The 21523-nt window shown below is 43.5% G+C and overlaps 1 protein-coding gene across 1 annotated transcript in view; it reads right to left on the reverse strand.

The window, feature by feature from the left end:
- Positions 1-21523, reverse strand: part of HDC (histidine decarboxylase) — a 247775-nt gene that overhangs the window by 201853 nt on the left and 24399 nt on the right. Inside the window, exon 2 of the mRNA XM_086958246.1 lies at positions 5737-5909. Coding sequence (XP_086814372.1) covers positions 5737-5909 — 173 coding nt within the window. The remainder of the gene's footprint in view (positions 1-5736; positions 5910-21523) is intronic.

A 21523-nucleotide genomic window follows, 5' to 3' on the forward strand; every position in this document is an offset into this window, starting at 1 on the left:
GTCCCACTCTCTTCAACGTCTACACGAGCCCCCTTGCATCCATCGCACGCCAACGCAACCTCAACATCATCTCCTACGCTGACAACACACAGCTGATCCTCTCCCTTACCAAAGACCCAAACACCGCCAAAACCAACCTACACGAAGGGATGAAAGACGTAGCCGAATGGATGAAGAACAGCCGCCTAAAACTTAATTCAGACAAGACGGAAGTCCTCATCCTAGGATCATCACCCTCCGCTTGGGACGACTCATGGTGGCCACCAGCCCTGGGCAGCGTGCCCAAACCTACGGACCATGCTCGCAACCTGGGATTCATTCTAGACTCCTCCCTCTCGATGACCAGACATGTCAACGCCATCTCATCATCATGCTTTAACATCCTACGCATGCTCAAAAAGATCTTCCGTTGGATCCCCACCGAAACAAGAAAGACGGTCACTCAAGCACTTGTCACAAGCTGACTGGACTACGGAAACACCCCCTACGCTGCCAAATTACAGAAAAACCTCCAACGCATTCAGAACGCTTCCGCCAGACTCATCCTAGACATACCCCGGCACAACCAAATTCCGGTCACCTGAGAGACCTTCATTGGCTCACCGTCAACAAGAGAATAACGTTCCGTCTTCTCACCCACGCACACAAAGCCCTCTATGACCTAGGACCCAAATAACTCAACACGCGCCTGACCTTTTACACCCCCACCCGCCAACTACGATCGTCCAATCAAGCCCTCGCCTCGATTCCACGTATCCGTAAAACAACCATGGGAGGAAGATCTTTCTCCTACCTGGCAGCCAAAACCTGGAACTCCCTCCCCACCCACCTCCGCCTTACACAGAACCACCTCTCCTTCAGAAAACAACTCAAAACTTGGCTATTTGATAAGTAACACCCCCCCCCCCCATCAAGCGCCTTGAGACCCTCTGGGTGAGTAGTGCGCTATACAAATTTTAACTTGACTTGACTTGACTTGAGGTACCAAGGGCATAGGTGCACCCTAGGCCTACCAGGGGCTGCACATGTATTGTGCCACCCCTAGTTTGCCTCCCAAACTGACACCACAGGACTATTCACACAGCCTGGGTAAGGTGGTGTAATCACCCCTTACTTAGATATAGTATACCTATATCTACATATACATATAGACACATATACACCTATAAGTCACTCCTATGGCAGGCCTTAACAATCCTGGAGTCAGAGTGCTTGGTTTTATGTGAGAGGGTGCCCTAGCATAAGCTGAGCCCCTATGCAGATTTTGGTACCATCTCCTTATAGCTGTTCTATGATATAGCCATACCATATACTCTTAAGTGCATTATAATCCTCCCGGTTAATGGTAACTTTAGTTTGGCTTTATCAAAACATGCTGTGTAAGGTGTCAAACACTTTGGATTACTACCCCCGCCGCCAGAGCATTCCATCCTTCTAGAGGGAGTAGACATGTAGTTACTGCTTTACCCGGTTAAAGTTAAACAGAGCCTCAGCATCACAAAATAGATGCTGCTGCCACAGACACAAGTCTGGCCTCCTGCTGCTGGACGAAACTCCGGCAGGGGAGGCCTGGACAATAGGTTTCCTGTCCAGGGAGGTGCTGGCACCTCCCCAGACAGGCTTTAGTGCATTGGGGCAGGGAGGGCTGCATTCAGTGAATGCTTTCCAGATACTGCCTGGGGCAAACTAGGTGCCCCAGGCAGTGACCTTAAAGTTAGTCCAACCCCTAAACTTAGTATAATTATAGGATCCCCGTTCCTAGGACTTTAGATTAACCTGAACGAAACTCTGGAATATATATCCTGGACCTTCGACATTCCATTTCGACTGGAAGACGGAAAATATCTCCCTTGTGGTCAAGGAGTGACCGCCCTGTTCAAACAGGCACCAACAGCAACTTTGCCGGTCTGCATTTCGAGGCTTCCGCCGGATCCCAAATAATCTGTGACACAGGACACAAGCTTCCAGACATCTCTGACCCCGACCTTCTCTCACAGCAAAGCTGAGACCTGTGGTAGACACGAGAGACGTGGGACCGGAACTCCTGGACATCCTGCATTATGCAAGCTGCACCTACTTCACAAGGTATCTCGAAGTTGTGCATTGGGTTGCTTGAAGTCCCAGCCCCGATCACCAATTGCACTGAAGCTCATAGGCCCCCACTCCAAGAGTGTCCCGTGGGCCCTGCTTTTGCATTGCAGCTTGACTCGTCTTTGCGGTTCCTTGCCCATTGGCTAGTGAGCCCCCTGAAGACTTTTCTTTGAATCTAACTTGCTGTCCTGGTTGCTCCAGACTTGCTCCAACTTTCCTGCAAAGGAGAACTTGCTGGTCTGCACCAAAGCACATCTTGACTTCCTGCGTGGGTTGCGTTTGCCAAGGCTTGTTGGGTCCAATCCAGATACTGACACCGCAGTCAACTAGATCCTTTGTGGGACAGCTCGAATCCAGCTTCTAGTTGTCGTCGACGCCTCCTGGTCCTTGTGGTTGAAGAGACAAGCTTTACCTTTTTACCTGAAATCACCCGACATCTGGTGGCATCTTCCTGTTGCAGCCACGTTCACTGGAAAGAGACCCAGACTCTGTCCCTTCTGCTTTCAGGTTCTACTGTCTTTGATCCACCCTTGGATCCACCCAGAAACTTTTCCTCTGGTCGCCTGCAGAACTTTTTTGCAGATCTCCATTGAAATCGACAACGAAACCAACACCAAAAGAGACCTATGCACCCGGCTTCCGTGGGTGAGGTAACACGAGTACTCTGGCAGTCTCGAGGGTATTGGCCCACCTAGTGTCTAAGTCTAAAAGGGTTCCATCGTAGTGTATTTAGAAGTTTCCTTAAACTGTAAATTTGTAACTTGTTTTTTTCCCATAGAAAGTCAATGGTAACCCGAGGCTGTGTTTAGTCACTGCACGCGTCTCCCGTGGGCCTCCTACATCCTAACCTTTGGTTGTTTAGAGTAGCCCTAGTGATTCCGCAGGCCCTAGGCCTGCTTTCTAACTCTCATGTGGTTCTTATGCCACTATTTTAGTATATGGTTTGTGAGGCCCCTAGGGCAAAACGTATACTGTGCAACTTATCGTATGCCAATTAGGTAACTTGCATGGTACTTTTACCTCTGACCTCATAAAGAGTGCAGAGGGGTTGTGTGGGGGGGCCGGCCGAGCACTTTGCCAGGGCCGCTTTCGGTTCCCAGTCCGGCCCTGTAAATATAACGTAGGTTTAATTAAGCTTAGTTACAAGTTCAGGTTTAAGCACATAAGTTAAGATGAATAGAAATAAACCCCACCAGGAGTGGCCTCCCTGCCACTCAGCCTGCCTGCCATCAACTGCCACTCCACACAAGCCAGACACACAGGATTCTACTATGAAATCAGGCATTCCAAGAGCCACACCAGCTGAGTAGCAGGGAAAGCACCAAAGCTAAGTATAACAACAAGCACACACAAATGTGAGCAAACACTCTCATATGCGCACTGATGCACACACACAAGCACATTGATGGAAAACATCCAAGAACACAAGCACACATAAAATCCCATGCTCTAATACAAAAACACCCAAATACATGCACACGCAAACTTCGTCACATACACAGACATGCACAAGCACACACAAATGTGCTCACACTCTCATACACACAGACATGCACACACACACAAGCACACATACAGAAACTATCAAAAACACAGGCACACATACAATCACATGCTGCAGAACAAAAAAATACCCAAGGACATACACACAAAATACATTCACACACACACACCATCACACGCACAGACATGCACAAGCACAAAGAAATGTGAACAGTCTTTCATACATGCACAGGCACACACACACACACATGTGCATCCGCACACACCCCTAATACATGCACAGACGCACACACAAAAGCACTCCCATGACACATTTCTCCAGGACTGCCGCAGCATTGATGGCAAACAATGGCAGGTTTGGACAGACTAATGAAAGAAGGCTAGTTGTACGCGCAGGAAACGGTCGAGGCCAACAAGATGCTGGGCTCAGAGTAAGAGTCACAGCAACCTTGGCATAAAATGGCGACCCGCAGATCAGCACATCCTGTGTAGTCTATTATGTGCACCATCTTCACAGCCCCGTTCACGTGGCCCCTGGGAACAGCGTTGATGCCGTCTCCCCACCAGGCCATACAAACAGCCATCACCGATGTGGGGGAAGCAGTCTTCAGCGCCCACAGGCTAAGTCAGCTGCTCCACGTCATATAGCAGCCCATGCAGCAATTACCCGGCAGCACGTCCAGCGGGCCACAAGTACTGCTCGGTCCCTCCTCACCTTCCCAGCAGCTCTAGTACGGTCACCACACTCTGGCCCGGACTGGCCATTCCGGGGCACCGGGCAATCCCCCGGTGCGCCGCAAGGGTGGGGGACGGTTTTGGGCCCCTGGGGGCCGTTTTTGTTACAGGGTCGTTTTTGGAGCGTTCCTGCAAAAACGGCCCTGTAACAAAATCGGCCGAAAACCGGCCCTGGCAAAGAGTGCGGTCGCACCCCAACACCCCCCTTCCCCCTGGGGGGTGGGGGCCAGCCGAGCACTTTTTCAGGGCCGGTTTTGGTTCCCAGTCCGGCCCTGACCACACTCCACAACGCACAGCAGGCGAGGGCCCCCAGTCAGTGCCAGCTCCTCGCAGAGTGCGATCGCCTCAGCCCCAGCTCCTCTAGTGCCCACAGCGGTCGCTACGCCCACAGCCAGGATCACACGCACAACTCCGGCCAGGAGGAAGGGGGGGAGGGGGTGGGGGGAGATTTCACCGCTCACCTTTGCTTTATTAAACGAGTCCGGCAGCTCCGCCGCGACTGAGGCTCCTTTTTGCAACCGTGCCCCACTCGCGGACGGAGGCTCCCGTACTCCTCCACCTTGTTATCTCCTTCCGGATATTCATGTTAGTGCAGTAAATTCCACACATTAATGTTTATTTTATTAATACAGTTTTCTTTTGCTGTTATTCAAACGGCATTATAAAGATGGGTGTTTATAATGTATTATTTATTTGTATTGTTTCCTGTTAAATGAGCTTTTACTTATTTTTCAGGAGATTTTGCTTACTTTAGGTTTTGTTAAGAGAACAGATTAATAGTAGTCTACATAATGGATAAGAGCTACACTGACACCCTAATAAAATTATTGTGACCTTACAAATCTAACACTGTATGATGCTTGGGGCAAGGTTGGGGTTTCCAAGTAAAGAGATGCTAGGCCTGTTGTGTCCCTGGAGCTGCTGATGGGGGCAGCGGATAAAAGCGCCTTTCATCTATGAGGATGTCATGCCTTTTGTCCTTGTGCCGTAATCACCTTTCCCATTTCCATCAATAGAATGCATTCTGACTTTAATCTCACTACTTTACAGTACTCCACAGTACCAAATATAGATGTAAAATGGTCACGAGGGAAAACTGAGCGCGGTACTGGTCTAAATTATCTTCCCATTTACTTCATTGAACATTGTATTTAAATCGACAAGAACTAGGTAGAGTTTCCGCCTGAATTGTTCTTATAAAACACACAACCGTCCCCCCTTTTTTTTAACGGACATGCTGCCGATTTACTTCTCAAGGCGCTCACCTGCGTTTCATTTACGAAAGGAGAGGATTTTTAAGATTGAGTCAGTGCAACGGTCACAGCAGTTTCCCAAACAGTATGCGTGCGTGCACGTTCAGCTACAATCGTGTACGACCTTCTAAGACAAATGATGCTCAGATCTTACCCCAGGCATGATGACGTCTTCAATGTCTCCGAAGATGCGCTCCCAGCTCTCCGACTCGAAGGGCGCGCTGTCCGGAAGGAGGCCTCGCATGTATCCGGGCTCTACTTCGGGGTTTACGCGTCTCTCCCTCACAGTGCTCAGGTACTGGCAGATGTAGTCGACGAGCTCCTTCCCTGGAGGTGCAAAGAGGATGTTGATTCATAAAGATCTTAACATGCAAATCCTTCGAACGCCCTGTCCGAAAACTCATTTAAATATATTGTTGGTTTTCAGATAGCACTTATTAGCACGCGCATGACAGCACCATGGTGTGAAGTCGTTTTATAGCATTCTCAGTGGCTGATGCTAGGTATAGCGAATGGGGTGGGGGGAGGTGGACAAATGGGTGGTTGATCAGCGCAAAACTTTATTACCTAAATTGATGCCGACAGGCATTACATTATCGCTTTAAAGTTACAATGTTTAAATAGCATGTGGGCGATTTAGGGCATGAACACACAAAAAATACATGCAAAAAAATAAAATAAAAGTCACTTACCTTGCTGCACATCCTTTCCAGCGTTCTTCTCTTCTCAGGCCCAGCGAACTCCCCTAACAAATCCTGGCACTGCTCTCTTGCTCTTAACAAGTATTAGAGAAGAGTCAGGATTTGATGGAGCGGCCTCTCTTAGCGCTCTCGCAAGCACTAGAAGCCTGTGTTTTTTAAGGTTGAGCCTGCTGTATTCGAGTATGGACTTGAAGCCCCATCCACCCTCTGTCTATATTTGTCATTGGCTTGTGTCAATGTCCATCGTAAATATTGGCTTCTGATTCGTTAATAGGCTTGTTAGTCCCTCATTAGTACCACCTTGTCTTCATTTGTAACCTCGCATGCCGACTGCCCCTTTTACTTCTGTTGTTACACTGCATGTCTTATTTAGTCTGTAAGCAACATTTTCTTTACTGAGTTTCTCCTACTGCAGGCACAACATGCTTTCCTGTAACATTCAATGCACCATGCGCGCTTTTCACTTTCCAAGCAGGCTGGGACAATGGTGACTGCCTATTTGGAATGAAATAGGTCTCGCATTTATCAAGAGTTTGAGTTATTGGCATTGTAAATGAAAATGCCTTTCTATTTATGTGATAAATGTCAAAACAGATAAAAGGCATTGTCATTTACAATGCCAATAGCTTAAACTTTCGCAAATACCAGACCTATTGCATTGCAAATGCTTGTCTAACTCAGCTGTTTAAGGCTGTGAAAAACATCCCTGTTAGTCACTGTTACCAATCTATGAATTTATGTTAAGCATGGTCCATCCAAAACATCTGCCCCTGCTTTCAAGCACTGTGCAGGGACAGAGGAGTAATGGGGGAGTCATACATATATGGCCTCTCCTTCCTGTCGCCCCCCAAAAAAACTGACCTCTTGCCACCCACCTCCACCACCCACTGTACCTTCCTTCCCTCTCCTCTGTCCTCCCCTCATGATGCACTCTCTGCTCTGCCAGCATTACACTGATCAGCTCTGTGACAGTTCAGGCATGTCAGCCAGATATTCTTTTGTTTCGTTGAAATAGTGGGTAACAGCTTTTATCAACCCCTGTTGTTGCTTCATGGCAGTGAATAACCAGACTTAGAATCTGGCATTCATGCCAGTGAGTATCAGTAAGAGTCATGCAAAAAAAATCTTTGATTCTATGGTCTCAAAAACAGTGCAAGGATTTTCAGTGATGAAGGAATAAAAGATTTTTGGTCAGGTGGAGAACACCCCGTTTATTCAATTAGGGCCATTCTCTGGCCGTTTATCAGTAATTTTGCACCACCCCAATGTAGCTTCCTAATTAACCCTGGGCAAAGTACTACGCTACGCTCGTGTAGTTTGCGAAGTTTGCGCTACTTCGCACTATGCAAATTGTACGTAGCACAAGGCAAATACGCGTAGCGGTCATTTTTTGCTTGCTCGCAGTCCTCAACGTCAAGCAAAAGGACATCCCGGTGAGACTTTTTCCTTGTTCGCTATCAGCAACATCAAGTTGAAGATCGCGAGCGTGGAAAATAAACCTCTTGGTAAGATGCTTAACGTGGGGGGGTCAGGTTTCTCATTGCGAGTGGTTGCGTATGCTCGCGACCGCTCGCGAGGAGAAACTAGCAGTCCACGTTGAGAAAGCTGCCACTCGAGTAGAAATCTACTTGAGCGGCAGAAAACATCTGCAGGCACTGTGCAATATGCGGTTTACACTGATTGCACAGTGCGGACAAGCATCGGCACTATGTAATCAGTGCAAACAGAATTTTGCACAGTGCACTACACAGTTCACGTAGCTCGCGTAGTGCTACTATGCGAACTAAGCCCAGGGTTATTCCTAATGTGCTGCCGTGACTCGCCTAATAGAATCACTTGCCCTTTACGATCTTGTTTAAAGACATTCTTAGGGTTCAATTGGACAACTCAGCAACCATCTCATCTGAAGAATTGAAAAAGGTCACTGACGCATCCATCTTGTTTTTTACTTTGCACTTAGAACTCCCCAGAAGTAGAAGAAGAGCTAATTATAAATATTCTAGGGGTGCTCTTTAGTAGATGGGTTTATTCACTCTATAGATAGATCCACTAGAAAACACTTGACAAGAACAAAGACCTCAAGGACAAATAAAGTTGAAGTAGACAATTTTCTAAGATTCCAAATACAATTTGAGTGGAATTCCTGCGTAGAATTCCTCTCTGCTCAATCATGAGTCGGCCGTTGTGCACCAGGATTTTCCAGCTGTGGGAACAACAGACCCAGTTTCACTGGCTGAAAAATAAGACTGTTGAAATTAGCTTGGGGATGGACAGCACTGAAGCACAACCTGTAAACTAGTCCTTGTTAGACTCTTTCCAAGATTTCCAACCCCGGACAAACAATGTCCTCTCCTTCCCTCTACTACCCTCCATTCCTCCACACCGTAACCCCACTAACATTTACCACTTGCTCAAAGCAGGTGGTAAATGTGAGGGTTAATCTCCAAGGAACAGGGAATGTCATGCAGATTTCTGCCTTGGTAAAATGGGTCCACGCAGTAATTTCCCACTTTGTGGGGATTAACTCATATTTGCACTGTACTGACGGGGTGTTATCCCAGTGTGTACAAGTGGGGATTTACTACTGCACCAGTACTGAGCAACTTGTAATAAGGGCATAAATGCCGCACAGATAACTGGAAAACAATACACCGTTACAGGGATAGGGAATGGGTTCAAACTTGCATGTTTTGTGGAATATCCTGAGTATAGATCCCACCTGGCAACACCCTTTTTTTATCGAACCCAGTGGCGGCCAATTTGTAAATTGAGTAGTAGGTACACAGTAAATACGGTATGCTATTCCCCTGTTAAATTTCAGCAGGTATGACCTACTGAAATTCACCAAGCCTTGAGGTATTTAATGCATCCGATAATTATCGGATCAATTAAATATCTTTAAACTTGCAACTCCAAACCGTGCGTAAGCATGGGTGTGCACAGGGATCGGACTACTTTGCCCTAAATATAATTTTTCTGAGACTTCCAGTTTGAAAGCACATTGTAGTAATTTAGTATAGGATCTGCTCTCTATAAAAAACGTACTTGTGAGAAGTTAGCCTGGCATATGATGTCTACTAGTTCTAGTGGGCACCTTGCATTTATCTTGACTGAGAAGCTCACGCCAGGCCTCCTCCTTTGAGGGCGGCCGGAAAAAACCAGGGATACCTGGATGAAGCGGAGGACTTGCAAGCGGTGTTCCCGTAAGGGGCCCAGGGGCCTGGGCCTCACAAGAAGACCCATTCCCAGACCCTGTCATAGGGGGCCAATAGGGTGCACAATGCCAGTTGTGCGAGGACATTGGGACTGTCCTATCTCTGCAGCGGTAGGGGGATCCCAATTGGAGGGTGGTGGATGCAGAGGACTTACATTTTTTCTTCCTATCGCCTGCGGTGCCACCGGGATCTTTTGATTGGACTGTTTTTTTGTTTGGCTTTTTTTTGGGCAGGGGTCTTCACCCATATGTTCACTGATAATTAGCTGTATACTGTTACAAACTATATACCTTAATTTTTGCTCTTAGAGGGGCTAGAGAATAAGAAATGGTAAAGTACCTCGAGTGGGTCTTGCTTGGGGGTTTCCCCTCTGGGAGGGAGATTCTCCATGTGATAAGTTAGCCTGGCAAATGATGTCCACTAGTTCTAGTGGGTACCTTGCACCAGTCTAATCAACCCTTATTGATGGTGGTTGTAAAGTCAACCTTCTAGAATGCTAGCCTAGTGGTAGCATGGACCAGCAGTCATCAGGCTAAGACTTCAGAGAGTGTATTAAGCAAGATGTTTTACCAATTATAATCCCTTGAGTACCAAATGAAAGGACACCACACAAGGTATATAACAAATATATATGTATTTATTCTAAATACAAACCCTCTGCACTCTTTATGAGGTCAAAGGTAAAATTTCAATACAAGTTACTCAATTACTATGCGATAAATTGCACAGTAAACGTTATGCCCTAGGGGCCTCACAAACCATATACTAAAATAGTGGTATTAGAACCACAAGAGAACTAGAAGGCAGGTCTGGGGCCTGTGGAATCGCTGGGGCTACTCTACTAGACCAAAGAATAGGAAGGAGAAGGCCAACGGGGGACGCGTGCAGTGTCTAAACAGAGACGCGGGTTACTATTGACTTTCTATGGAGATCGTAAAAGTTAAAAAGTTAAAATTTAAGGACACTTCCGGATGGACTACAATGGAACCCTTTTAAATTAGGAAACTTCGAGAGTCAAGACCCATGGGAGCACCGGAGTACTCGTGTTACCTCACCCAGGGAAGCCGGGTGCATAGGTGTCTTTTTGTGTCGAGTTTCGTCGTCGTTTTCAATGGAGAGCTGCAAAGAAGTGCTGCAGGCGACCAGAGGAAAAGTGTCCGGGGGGATCCAAGGGTGGATCGAAGATCTGTAGAACCTGAAAGCAGAAGGGACAGAGTCTGGGTCACTTGCCAGTGACCAGGGCGGCGATAGAAAGATGCCACCAGATGTTGGGTGATTTCAGGTGAAGATGTGAAGTTTGTCTCTTCAGCCACGAGGACCAGGAGGCGTCGACGACAGCCTGGAGCTGGATTCGAGCTTTCCCACAAAGGATCTAGTTGACTGCGGTGTCGGTATCTGGACTGGACCCAACAAGCCTTGGCAAACGCAACCCACGCAGGATGGCGAGATTGGTACACAGTCAAAATATCGAGTTTTAAATTTCGACCCACCAAAATATCGTGTTTGAAATTTCGAAGGTGCAGAATATCGATGTCAAGAATATCGTTGGACAGAATATCGACCCTAAGGTAAGTAATATCGAAATTCTTTATATCGATGTAAGTAATATCGAAGTTAGTAATATCGATAGCATATATATCGATGTAACTAATTTCGATGACACTAATATCGATATTTGTATTATTTTTTGTTTTTTATTATGTATGTGTTATATGTTTTAGTTAAGTATTTAAAATAAATTATATTATATGTGTATTAGCTTTATATATTAATAAATGTATTTATAAGTAAATTATATGTTTTAGTACCGGAGCGGGTTGTGGGTTTATAGGGGAATAGGGTGGGAAGTAATTTAATTGTAATTAATACAATATTTTTTTATGTATAATTTATTTTGTAATTAATTATTAATTGGCAATAATTATTTTAATTGATAAATTAATTATATAATTGGCAATTAATGTGAATTTTAATTAAATGTTATGCTTTAGTACCGGAGCGGGTTGTTGGTTTATAGGGGAATATGGTGGGAAGTAATTTAATTGTAATTAATAAAATATTTATTAATGTATAATTTATTTTGCAATTAATTATTAATTGGCAATTAATTATTTTAATTGATAAATTAATTATTTAATTGGTAATTAATGTTATTTTTAATTAAATGTTATGTTTTAGTACCTGAGCGTGTTGTGGGTTTATATGGGTATTGGGTGGAAAGTAATTTTATTGTAAATATTTAATTATTTATACATTTCTAGTTATGGATAATTAATGTATTAAATAATTATTAATTGGTAATTAATTATTTTAATAGATAATTCTTATTTAAATTGTCAATTAATATTTGTAATTTGTAAATATTTTTTTAATAACTAGAAAAATTAATTAAATAATTGTTAAACATGTTTTAAAAAAATATTAATTTGAATAATGTATTTGAATTTTCAATATTGATTTAAATTTAAATAATATTTTATTGTTATGATAAATAATTTATTCTTTAATATGTATTATTTGGTGAGTAATATTTAATAATTATTATTTATTGGTGTTTGTTGTTAATTTATTGTCAATAAATTATTCAAATGTAATTGGTTTTATTAATTAATAATTGTTTTTATTGATGTTGATGTATTTGAAAAATGAATTCTACATTATTTCAAATATAAACATTATTTAGAAGTATGTTAAAATAAAAATCTATGTTATTAAACGCTTTCCCTACTGTTGCACCCTTTGGAGTTGGAATAGTAATTTTTCCCCCTACGCTATCCAAAGCTTTCCCTACTGTTGCACCCTTTGGAGTTGGAATAGTAATTTTTCCCCCTACGCTATCCAAAGCTTTCCCTACTGTTGCACTCTCTGGAGTAGGAATAGTCATTTTACCCCCTACACTATCCAACGCATTCCCTACTGTTGCACTCATTGGAGTGGGAATAGTCATTTTTACCTACCCGCTATCCAACGCTTTCCCTACTGTTGCACCCACTGGAGTGGGAATAGTAATTTTTACCCACCCGCTATCCAACGCTTTCCCTACTGTTGCACTCACTGGAGTGGGAATAGTAAATTTTACCCACCCGCTATCCAACGCTTTCCCTACTGTTGCACTCTCTGGAGTGGGAATAGTAATTTTTACCCTTACGCTATCCAATGCTTTCCCTACTGTTGCACTCACTGGAGTTGGAATAGTCATTTTTACCCGTACGCTATCCAACGCTTTCCCTACTGTTGCACTCACTGGAGTGGGAATAGTAATTTTTACCCACCCGCTATTCAACGCTTTCCCTACTGTTGCACTCTCTGGAGTGGGAATAGTAATTTTAACCCCTACACTATCCAAAGCTTTCCCTACTGGTGCACCCTTTGGAGTTGGAACAATAATTTTTACCCTTACGCTATCCAACGCTTTCCCTAATGTTGCACTCATTGGAGTGGGAATAGTCATTTTTACCTACCCGCTATCCAACACTTTCCCTACTGTTGCACCCACTGGAGTGGGAATAGTAATTTTTACCCACCCGCTATCCAACGCTTTCCCTATTGTTGCACTCCCTGGAGTGGGAATAGTAATTTTTACCCACCCGCTATCCAACGCTTTCCCTACTGTTGCACTCCCTGTAGTGGGAATAGTAATTTTACCCCCTACACTATTCAACACTTTCCCTACTGTTGCACCCTTTGGAGTTGGAATAGTAATTTTTACCCTTACGCTATCCAACGCTTTCCCTACTGTTGCACTCATTGGAGTGGGAATAGTAATTTTTACCTATTTGCTATCCAACCCTTTCCCTACTGTTGCACCCTATGGAGTTTGAATAGTAATTTTTAGTCTTACGCTATCCAATATAATTTATATTTATTTATGTTTTTTATATTTTTATTATGTTACATAATGTTGTGTTTAATTAATTTTTTCAATATTGAAAGTATATTTCATTGTTTTTATGTATTAAATATAAATATGTATTATTAGTTATGTTATTATGTTATGAGTGTTGATGTATTTGTAATTTATAGTATTTGTTAATATTTTTAAATTAATTAAAAAAAATATATATATATTATAATTAATTAAATATATATTACATATTGTATGTTTAATTTTAATTAAATGTTTAATATTAAATATGTAATATTTATTCATTTTAAACATTCAAAAATATTTTTACATAAGTTTAAATTATATAAAAGTATTATTTACTTTATATTTCTTTTTTTAATAATAAAAAACGATATATTTAATTACGATATTTTTAACATCGATATTTTAGTTTCGATATTTTTGTACTTACCATGTTGTAGATAGGGTGTCGATATACTTGCCTTCGATATTCCAGCGTCGATATTTTGTCTGTCGATATCCTGTCTCTCGATATTCTGTCAGAGATTCGTCGAGATTGGCTTCGGTGCAGACCAGCAAGGTCTGAGGAACTTCTCCTTTGTAGGGAAGTTTGAGCAAGCCTTGAGCAACCAGGAAAGCAAGTTAGATTCAAAAGAAAGTCTTTGGGGGGCTCACTAGCCAACGGACTAGGAACCGCAAAGATGCGTCAAGCCGAAATGCAAAAGCGGGGCCGACGGGTCAGTCGTGGAGTGGGGGCCTCTGAGCTTCAGTGCACATGGTGCTCAGGTCTGGGGCTTCAAGCAACACAATGCATGGCTTTGAGTTACCTTGTGAAGTGAGTGCAGCTTGCAAAATGCAGGATGTCCAGGAGTTCCGGTTCCACGTCTTTCGTGTCCGCCACGGGTCTCAGCTTTGCTGTGAGCGAAGGTCGGGGTCGGAGATTTCTGGAAGTCTGTGTCCTGTTTCGCAGATTCTTCGGGATCTGGCGGGAGCCTCGAAAATGCAGACCGGCAAAGTTGCTGTTGGTGCCTGTTTGAACAGGGTGGTCACTCCTTGACCACAAGGGAGATATCTTCCAGTCGAAATGGAATTTCAAAGGTCCAGGATTTATGTTTCAAAGTTTCGTCCAGGGTAAAGTCCTAGTGACTGGGTTCCTATACTTATACTAATTTAGGGGCTGGACTACCCTTAAGGTCCCTCCTACGGGTGGACCTTCGAAGGGGTGGTTTCACCCCTTTCCCTTTGTCAGTTTTGTGCCAGAGCTGGAGCAGAGTGCATGGCTATATCATAGAATAGCTATAAGGAGACGGTTTCGAAAGCTGCAGAGGGGCTAAGCTCATGCTAGGGCGCCTTCTCACATAAAACCAAGCACTCTGCCTCCAGGATTGTTAAGGCCTGCCATAGGTTGTATGACGATCTGTCGAAGTTAAAGTCCTCGCGGCCATCGGCCATCTCACCGGGCATTATGGCATCGCAAGTAGTTGCACCGCAAATGCGGCAATTTCATTGGAGCGCGTGTCACATCGCCGATTTAACATCGCGCAACATGACAATGCAACGTTTGAGGCCACACAGTAAAAAAAATTGCGGCCAATGGGTTTTTTTGGGGGGTGGGGGTATATATTGTATTTTCCACTGCGTCGGCAGCCATTTGTGGCTGTGTCGTGACCCCGTGGACAGACTTTCGAATCAGTAAGTGTGTGTAATTTGCCCTCTGTTACCCTCGTTTTTTGGTCCTTCTGCCCTCTGTCTGCCTCGTGTTTTGTGCCCTCCTGCCCTCATTTTGAATCATTTCCCCCTCGTTTTTGTGGCCTTCTGCCCTCTGTCTGTGCCCTTCTGCCCTCAGTTTGAATCGTTTCCCCCTCTTTTTTGTGTCCTTCTGCCCTCTGCCTGGCCTCAGTTTGAATTGTTTCCCCCTCGTTTTCGTGGCCTTCTGCCCTCTGTCTGCCTCTTGTTTTGTGCCCTCCTGCCCTCATTTTAAATCATTTCCCCCTCGTGTTTTTGTGTCCTTCGGCCCTCTGTCTGCCTCGTGTTTTGTGCCCTTCTGCCCTCAGTTGGAATCGTTTCCCCCTCTTTTTTGTGTCCTTCTGCCCTCTGTCTGCCTCGTGTTTTGTGCCCTCCTGCCCTCATTTTGAATCGACTTGTTTGTGTATTTTCTATAAGTGCAATGTAAATAAAATAAAAAGGTTCAAACGTTTTCTTTTGTATGTGTCTTAATCTCCGCATGGGTCAAGGGTAATTTCACACACCCATCCATCCATACACCCATCCATGCATCCATCCATGCATCCATCCATACACCCATCCATGCATCCATCCATACACCCACCCATGCATCCATCCACGCACCCATCCATGATCCATCCATCCACCCATCCATGCATCCATCCATACACCCACCCATGCACACCCATCCATCCATGCACTCATCCATACACCCACCCACCCATCCATGCATCCACCCACCCATGCATACACCCGTGCATCCGTCTATCCGCCATGCATGCATCCATCCTTCCACCCATCCATGCATCCATCCTTACAGGCATCCATGCATGCATCCAGTAATACAAATGTAATTTAGCGCTGGCAATTTAATTTTGCCGAGTTGACAGGAGGCTCGAACCCTTGTTGACCACACCTAAGTCGGCACACCTACCCGCTAGGCCACACCCTCTCACTGTTATATTTGTTAGTCAGTTTTTCCGCAAAAGAATTTATTTATTCTGTCCGCATTTTAGCAAAAGCGTAATTCATAATAAAGTTTTTTTCCAATTTCCAAAAGCTTAATTCATTATAATTTTTTTCTCCAATTTTACATTTTAATGTTCATTTCCCATTTTACGTTGCGTCTGCAGACTTTTGAATCAGTAAGTGTGTGTATTGGCATTTTACTGGCATATTAACATCGCTCCATTGCCACTTGAGTCCTTTTTCCGACACCCATCCATCGATGCACCCATCCATACACCCACCCATGCATCCATCCACCCATCCACCCATCCATGCATCCATCCATGCATCCATGCATCCATCCATACACCCATCCATGCATCCACCCATCCATCCATCCACCCATCCACCCATCCATGCACCCATCCACCCATCCATGCATCCATCCATACACCCATCCATGCATCCATCCATGCACCCATCCATGATCCATCCATCCACCCATCCATGCATCCATCCATACACCCACCCATACACCCATCCATGCACCCATCCATGCACACCCATCCATCCATCCACCCATGCATCCATCCATCCACCCATCCACCCATCCACGCATCCATCCATGCACCCATCCATGATCCATCCATCCACCCATCCATGCATCCACCCATCCATGCATCCATCCATACACCCACCCATGCATCCATCCACCCACCCATGCATCCATCCACCCATCCATGCACCCATCCATCCACCCATGCATCCATCCACCCACCCATGCATCTGTCCACCCATCCATGCACCCATCCTTGCACACCCATCCACGCATCCATCCACGCATCCACGCATCCATCCATCCACCCATCCATACACCCATCCATCCACCCATTCACCCATCCATTCATCCATCCATGCATATTCATGCATCCACCCATCCATCCATCCATCCACCCATCCATCCATCCACCCATCCATGTATCCATCCATCCACCCATCCATGCATCCATCCATCCATCCACGCATCCATCCACGCATCCACGCATCCATCCATCCACCCATCCATACACCCATCCATCCACCCATTCACCCATCCATTCATCCATCCATGCATATTCATGCATCCACCCATCCATCCATCCATCCACCCATCCATCCATCCACCCATCCATGTATCCATCCATCCACCCATCCATGCATCCATCCATCCACGCATCCATCCACCCATCCACCCATCCATCCATCCATCCATCCATCCATCCACCCATCCACCCATCCATCCACGCATTTATTTATTTATTTATTTCATTTTTATAGCGCTACAGCTACCCAACAAAGGGTTTCCCGGCGCTGATGATCCAGTGCATTGACACCCATCCATCACCCACCCATGCACACCCATCCACCCATCCATACACCCACCCATGCATGCATGCATCCAGGAATAAAGTAATAAAGCGCTGGCAATTTCATTTCGCCGAGTTGATAGGAGGCTCGAACCCTTGTTGACCACACCTAAGTCAGCACACCTACCCGCTAGGCCACATCCTCTCACTGTTTCCGGTTATTTACATTTTAAAGTTCATTACTCATTGTACATTTCTACGTTCATTTCCCATTTTACGTGTCATCCGTTTCCGTTTACATTTCCCGTTTTACGTGTCATCTGTCGTTTCCGTTTATTTACATTGTAAATTTCATTGTACATTTCTATTCGCATATTACGTGGCATCCGTTTGTTCATTTTACATTTCTATTCCCATTACATTGTAAATTTCATTGTACATTTCTATTCGCATATTACGTGGCATCCGTTTGTTCATTTTACATTTCTATTCCCATATTATGTGCCATCCGTTTCCGTTTCCGTTTATTTACATTTTAAAGTTCATTGTACATTTCTATTCGCATATTACGTGGCATCCGTTTCCATTTACTCCCAATTATGCAGAGTATTGGCATTGTAACATCGCATGCGTTGTAATAGCATGCAATGTTAATGCCATCGTTCCGTTGTAGCCATCGCAGCAAAATGCTGCGATGGAAACGACAATGCGATGTATTTCCATTGATGTCATTGGTGTTTCCCCTGCCATAGGAGTTACTTATAGGTGTATATGGTCAATATGTATATATAGATATAGGTATACTATATCTAAGTGAGGGGTGATTACACCGCCTTACCCAGGCTGTATGAAAAGACCTGTGGTGTCAGTTTGGAAGGCAAACCAGGGGTGGCGCAGCACATGCTGCAGCCCCTGGTAGGCCTAGGGTGCATCTATGCCCTGGGTACCTATGGTACACTATACAGGGGCTCACAAGGGTGACCCAGTAACCAATCTAGTATGTACCTAAAGTACATGGTATCCATTTAGAGAGAGAACAGCTGGGCTGTGGGCCTGATTATTAGGTCCACCGACACCCTAAAGTCGAAAAACCAGAGAATCACATCAAAAAGTGGGGTAACCATAGGAAGCAGACCCTACTCTCCTACAGCACTTATATAGGGTTAATATAAAACAATCTTGCTTCACATTTAATAACAATATAGACTATATAAATAGAGAGTATGACAGGCGTAATGTGGGTAACTGGTGGCAGTTTTGTAAGGGCATGGGGGCATTCTTGAATGGTTCAAGATTTTTTAAAAACACTACTTCCAATAAATGTCACGGTATTCGGTGATATATTCATCTGCACTTGAGAAAAGTTAACAAAAATATGTTGTTTTTACTCTAAAGTCTTTAGTATATTTTTCATGACTATTACCTGTTTTACATATTTTAATGGCTTGACTCGTCCTTTGGCTCTTAGAGCCAAGCCAGTCCTCTTGCTCAGCATTGCTCAGCATTCCACAAGGCTCTTTGTTCCCCCAAGAAATACATTGTCTCCTACACCCTTGACTACTTTTTTAAGGTATGATACAGGCTACATGACACCTGCTGGGGATCTAAAAATATATTCGTATATATTACTCATTAGAAAAGGTTGGCTGTAGGTGTATAAATAGCAATACAAGCATAAATGTGTTTTGCAGTTTGTAGCAGAGCCCTTTTGGTGGTCTGTAGAGAGAATGCACCTGATCCAGCAGCTGTTCACATGACAGACTCTGATACTTTATGAAAACATAAATATTTGTACTGAGCGCATTTTCTGAAACTGATGATGTCTAACTGCTTTCAAGAAGTGAGCTTCATGTTGAAGTGATCACCAGTATGACCAATGCCTGTTTCACAGTGTGGAGAAAGTGTCCATGGTGAGGCCACCAGGAAAGCCCTATCTTTCTATGCGTGGAGTTCTCCACCCCTGACTGTGGAGTCTATGCACTAATAAACTTACAATTAAAATACAGTTTTGTGAATACTGAAAGACCCTAAGCGTACACAAACGTGTAAGTTTACATTTGTGAATCAGTCCCATTGTGTTAACGCATTCCGAGGCAAGTCGCACAATACAATTGACACTGACTCACATAATTGCTAAGTGTAGAGGAAGTGGCATCAGGCACCATTTGACCCTTGATGATTTGGCAGGGTTTACCCATTGTCTCACCATTAGCCCCGACAAAGACATTTTAAGCCATGATCATAGTGGGCACTTGCCCAGGGGCATCACCTTCCACGGAGCTCACTGCAAGATTGAATATTCTGCCTACCTCACTTTGGTGTGTTTCTGTATCTCAACCATCAATGCAAAATGTAATATTATTAGGCAACGTAAGACTTCAATAGGAAGAAAACGAGTAATGCAATTCAAAGTTATTCCAGACCAGTGTGTCCAAAACAATTCTTGCCGGGGTGCCCCAAATTCTTCTTTCGTGGTTGGGGGAAGGAAAGGAGTGAAAACTACATGAAGCAAATATGGTTTAGCGAGCCGTATACACACTATTAAAAAATGTATTTCTTTATGCCTGTTGGAAGCAGGGTAACAAGAGAAATGCGAGGGGTACTTAATGGTGGAGCACCATTACAAACCTTACAGATTTGTTTTCCATTAAAAAGCTAACCGAAGCTAACGTACCAAGCATGGGAAAGAGAATAAAAACAAGCACTGGTAAATGCATTAGGTGATTAATAATACGTTTTTTGGGGTTGTACATTTTAGCCTGGTGATCGTTGTGTAATATAAGTTACTGAAACTTTGTAAAAGTGTTATGACTTGTTAATGGAGAAAGTCAATATGTGCAGTAACAGCGTTTTTCACACAGTTAGGGATTGGCCGCATTTGCCACATAATCCATCATCAGATGCATTATGTGCCTCAAACTTTCAGAATGAGCAAGGACAGACGGCAAACGGAAAAAAACTTCCACCTCACACAGCTGGTGAGTTGCCGAACATGTTTTCCTTGTTTTGTTTGTTTGAAACTTATGCTTCAAATATTCATAAGGGGCTCTGTTTACATATGTAACTTTATTTAATATGTATATATAGTATAGCGCTGAAACTGCCTAACATTGGTATCGCATCACTGACCTTTTTCTAAATCCTTACATATCGCCATGTTAGATGTGACAAAAAATTTATATAACAAAACACTAATTTAATTAAACTCTCAAAGTAACAAGCATTTGCAATGCAATAGGTCTTGATCTATTGGTATTGTAAATGACAATTTTTTTATTTATGTTTTGTTTTTGAAAATAGCGAAATTAATAGCTTTGTCATTTACAATGCCAATAGTTATAACTTTCGCCAATGTGACACCTATAGCATTTGTAACGCAATATGTGTTGTATTTACGTGACTTACATGTATTGATATTACAAATAACAATGGCTTTTAATTTTTTCAATAATTAATACTTATATAAAAGTTATTGTAATTTATAATGGCAATAGCTTCAAGTTTTGTAAATAACTTTTGTGAAGATTATGTTCAGTGTATTTTATTGTGATGAAAATCTAAGAACAGAAGTGAAATATTAACATCTTTTTGTTATATTTGTAATAAAGCTTGAAACATTGAGAGAACATATTTGAACCAGGTATTGTTGAATGGTTGCACAGATTGAAGCTGTGATGGCGCTGAGCGATGTTGTGATGGCGAACGAGTGATGCTGTGGCGTTCAGTGATGCTGTGGTAGCGCATAGTGATGGTGTGTTGCCCCTGAGTGATGCTGTGGTGGTGCGGAGTGATGCTGTATGCTATGCTATGTTTTGTTTTGCTATCCTATGTTTTGTTCTGTTATGCTATGTTTTACTATCCTATGATTTGATTTGTTATGCTATGCTATGTTTTGTTATGCTATGCTATGTTTTGTTATGCTATGCTATGCTTTGTTATGCTATGCTGTTTTGTTATGCTATGTTTTGTTATGTTTTATTATGCCATGCTTTGTTTTGATATGCTATGTTTTGTTATGCTAGGTTTTGTTATGCTATGCTATACTTTGTTATGCTATGTTTTGTTATGCTATGCTAACCTTTGTTTTGTTATGCTATGCTATGTTGTGTTTTGTTATGCTATGCTACGTTTTGTTGTGTTTTGTTATGCTATGTTTTGT

This window comes from Lissotriton vulgaris, chromosome 2_1, assembly GCF_964263255.1.
Source record: "Lissotriton vulgaris chromosome 2_1, aLisVul1.2, whole genome shotgun sequence".
NCBI classification, from domain to species: Eukaryota; Metazoa; Chordata; class Amphibia; order Caudata; family Salamandridae; genus Lissotriton; species Lissotriton vulgaris.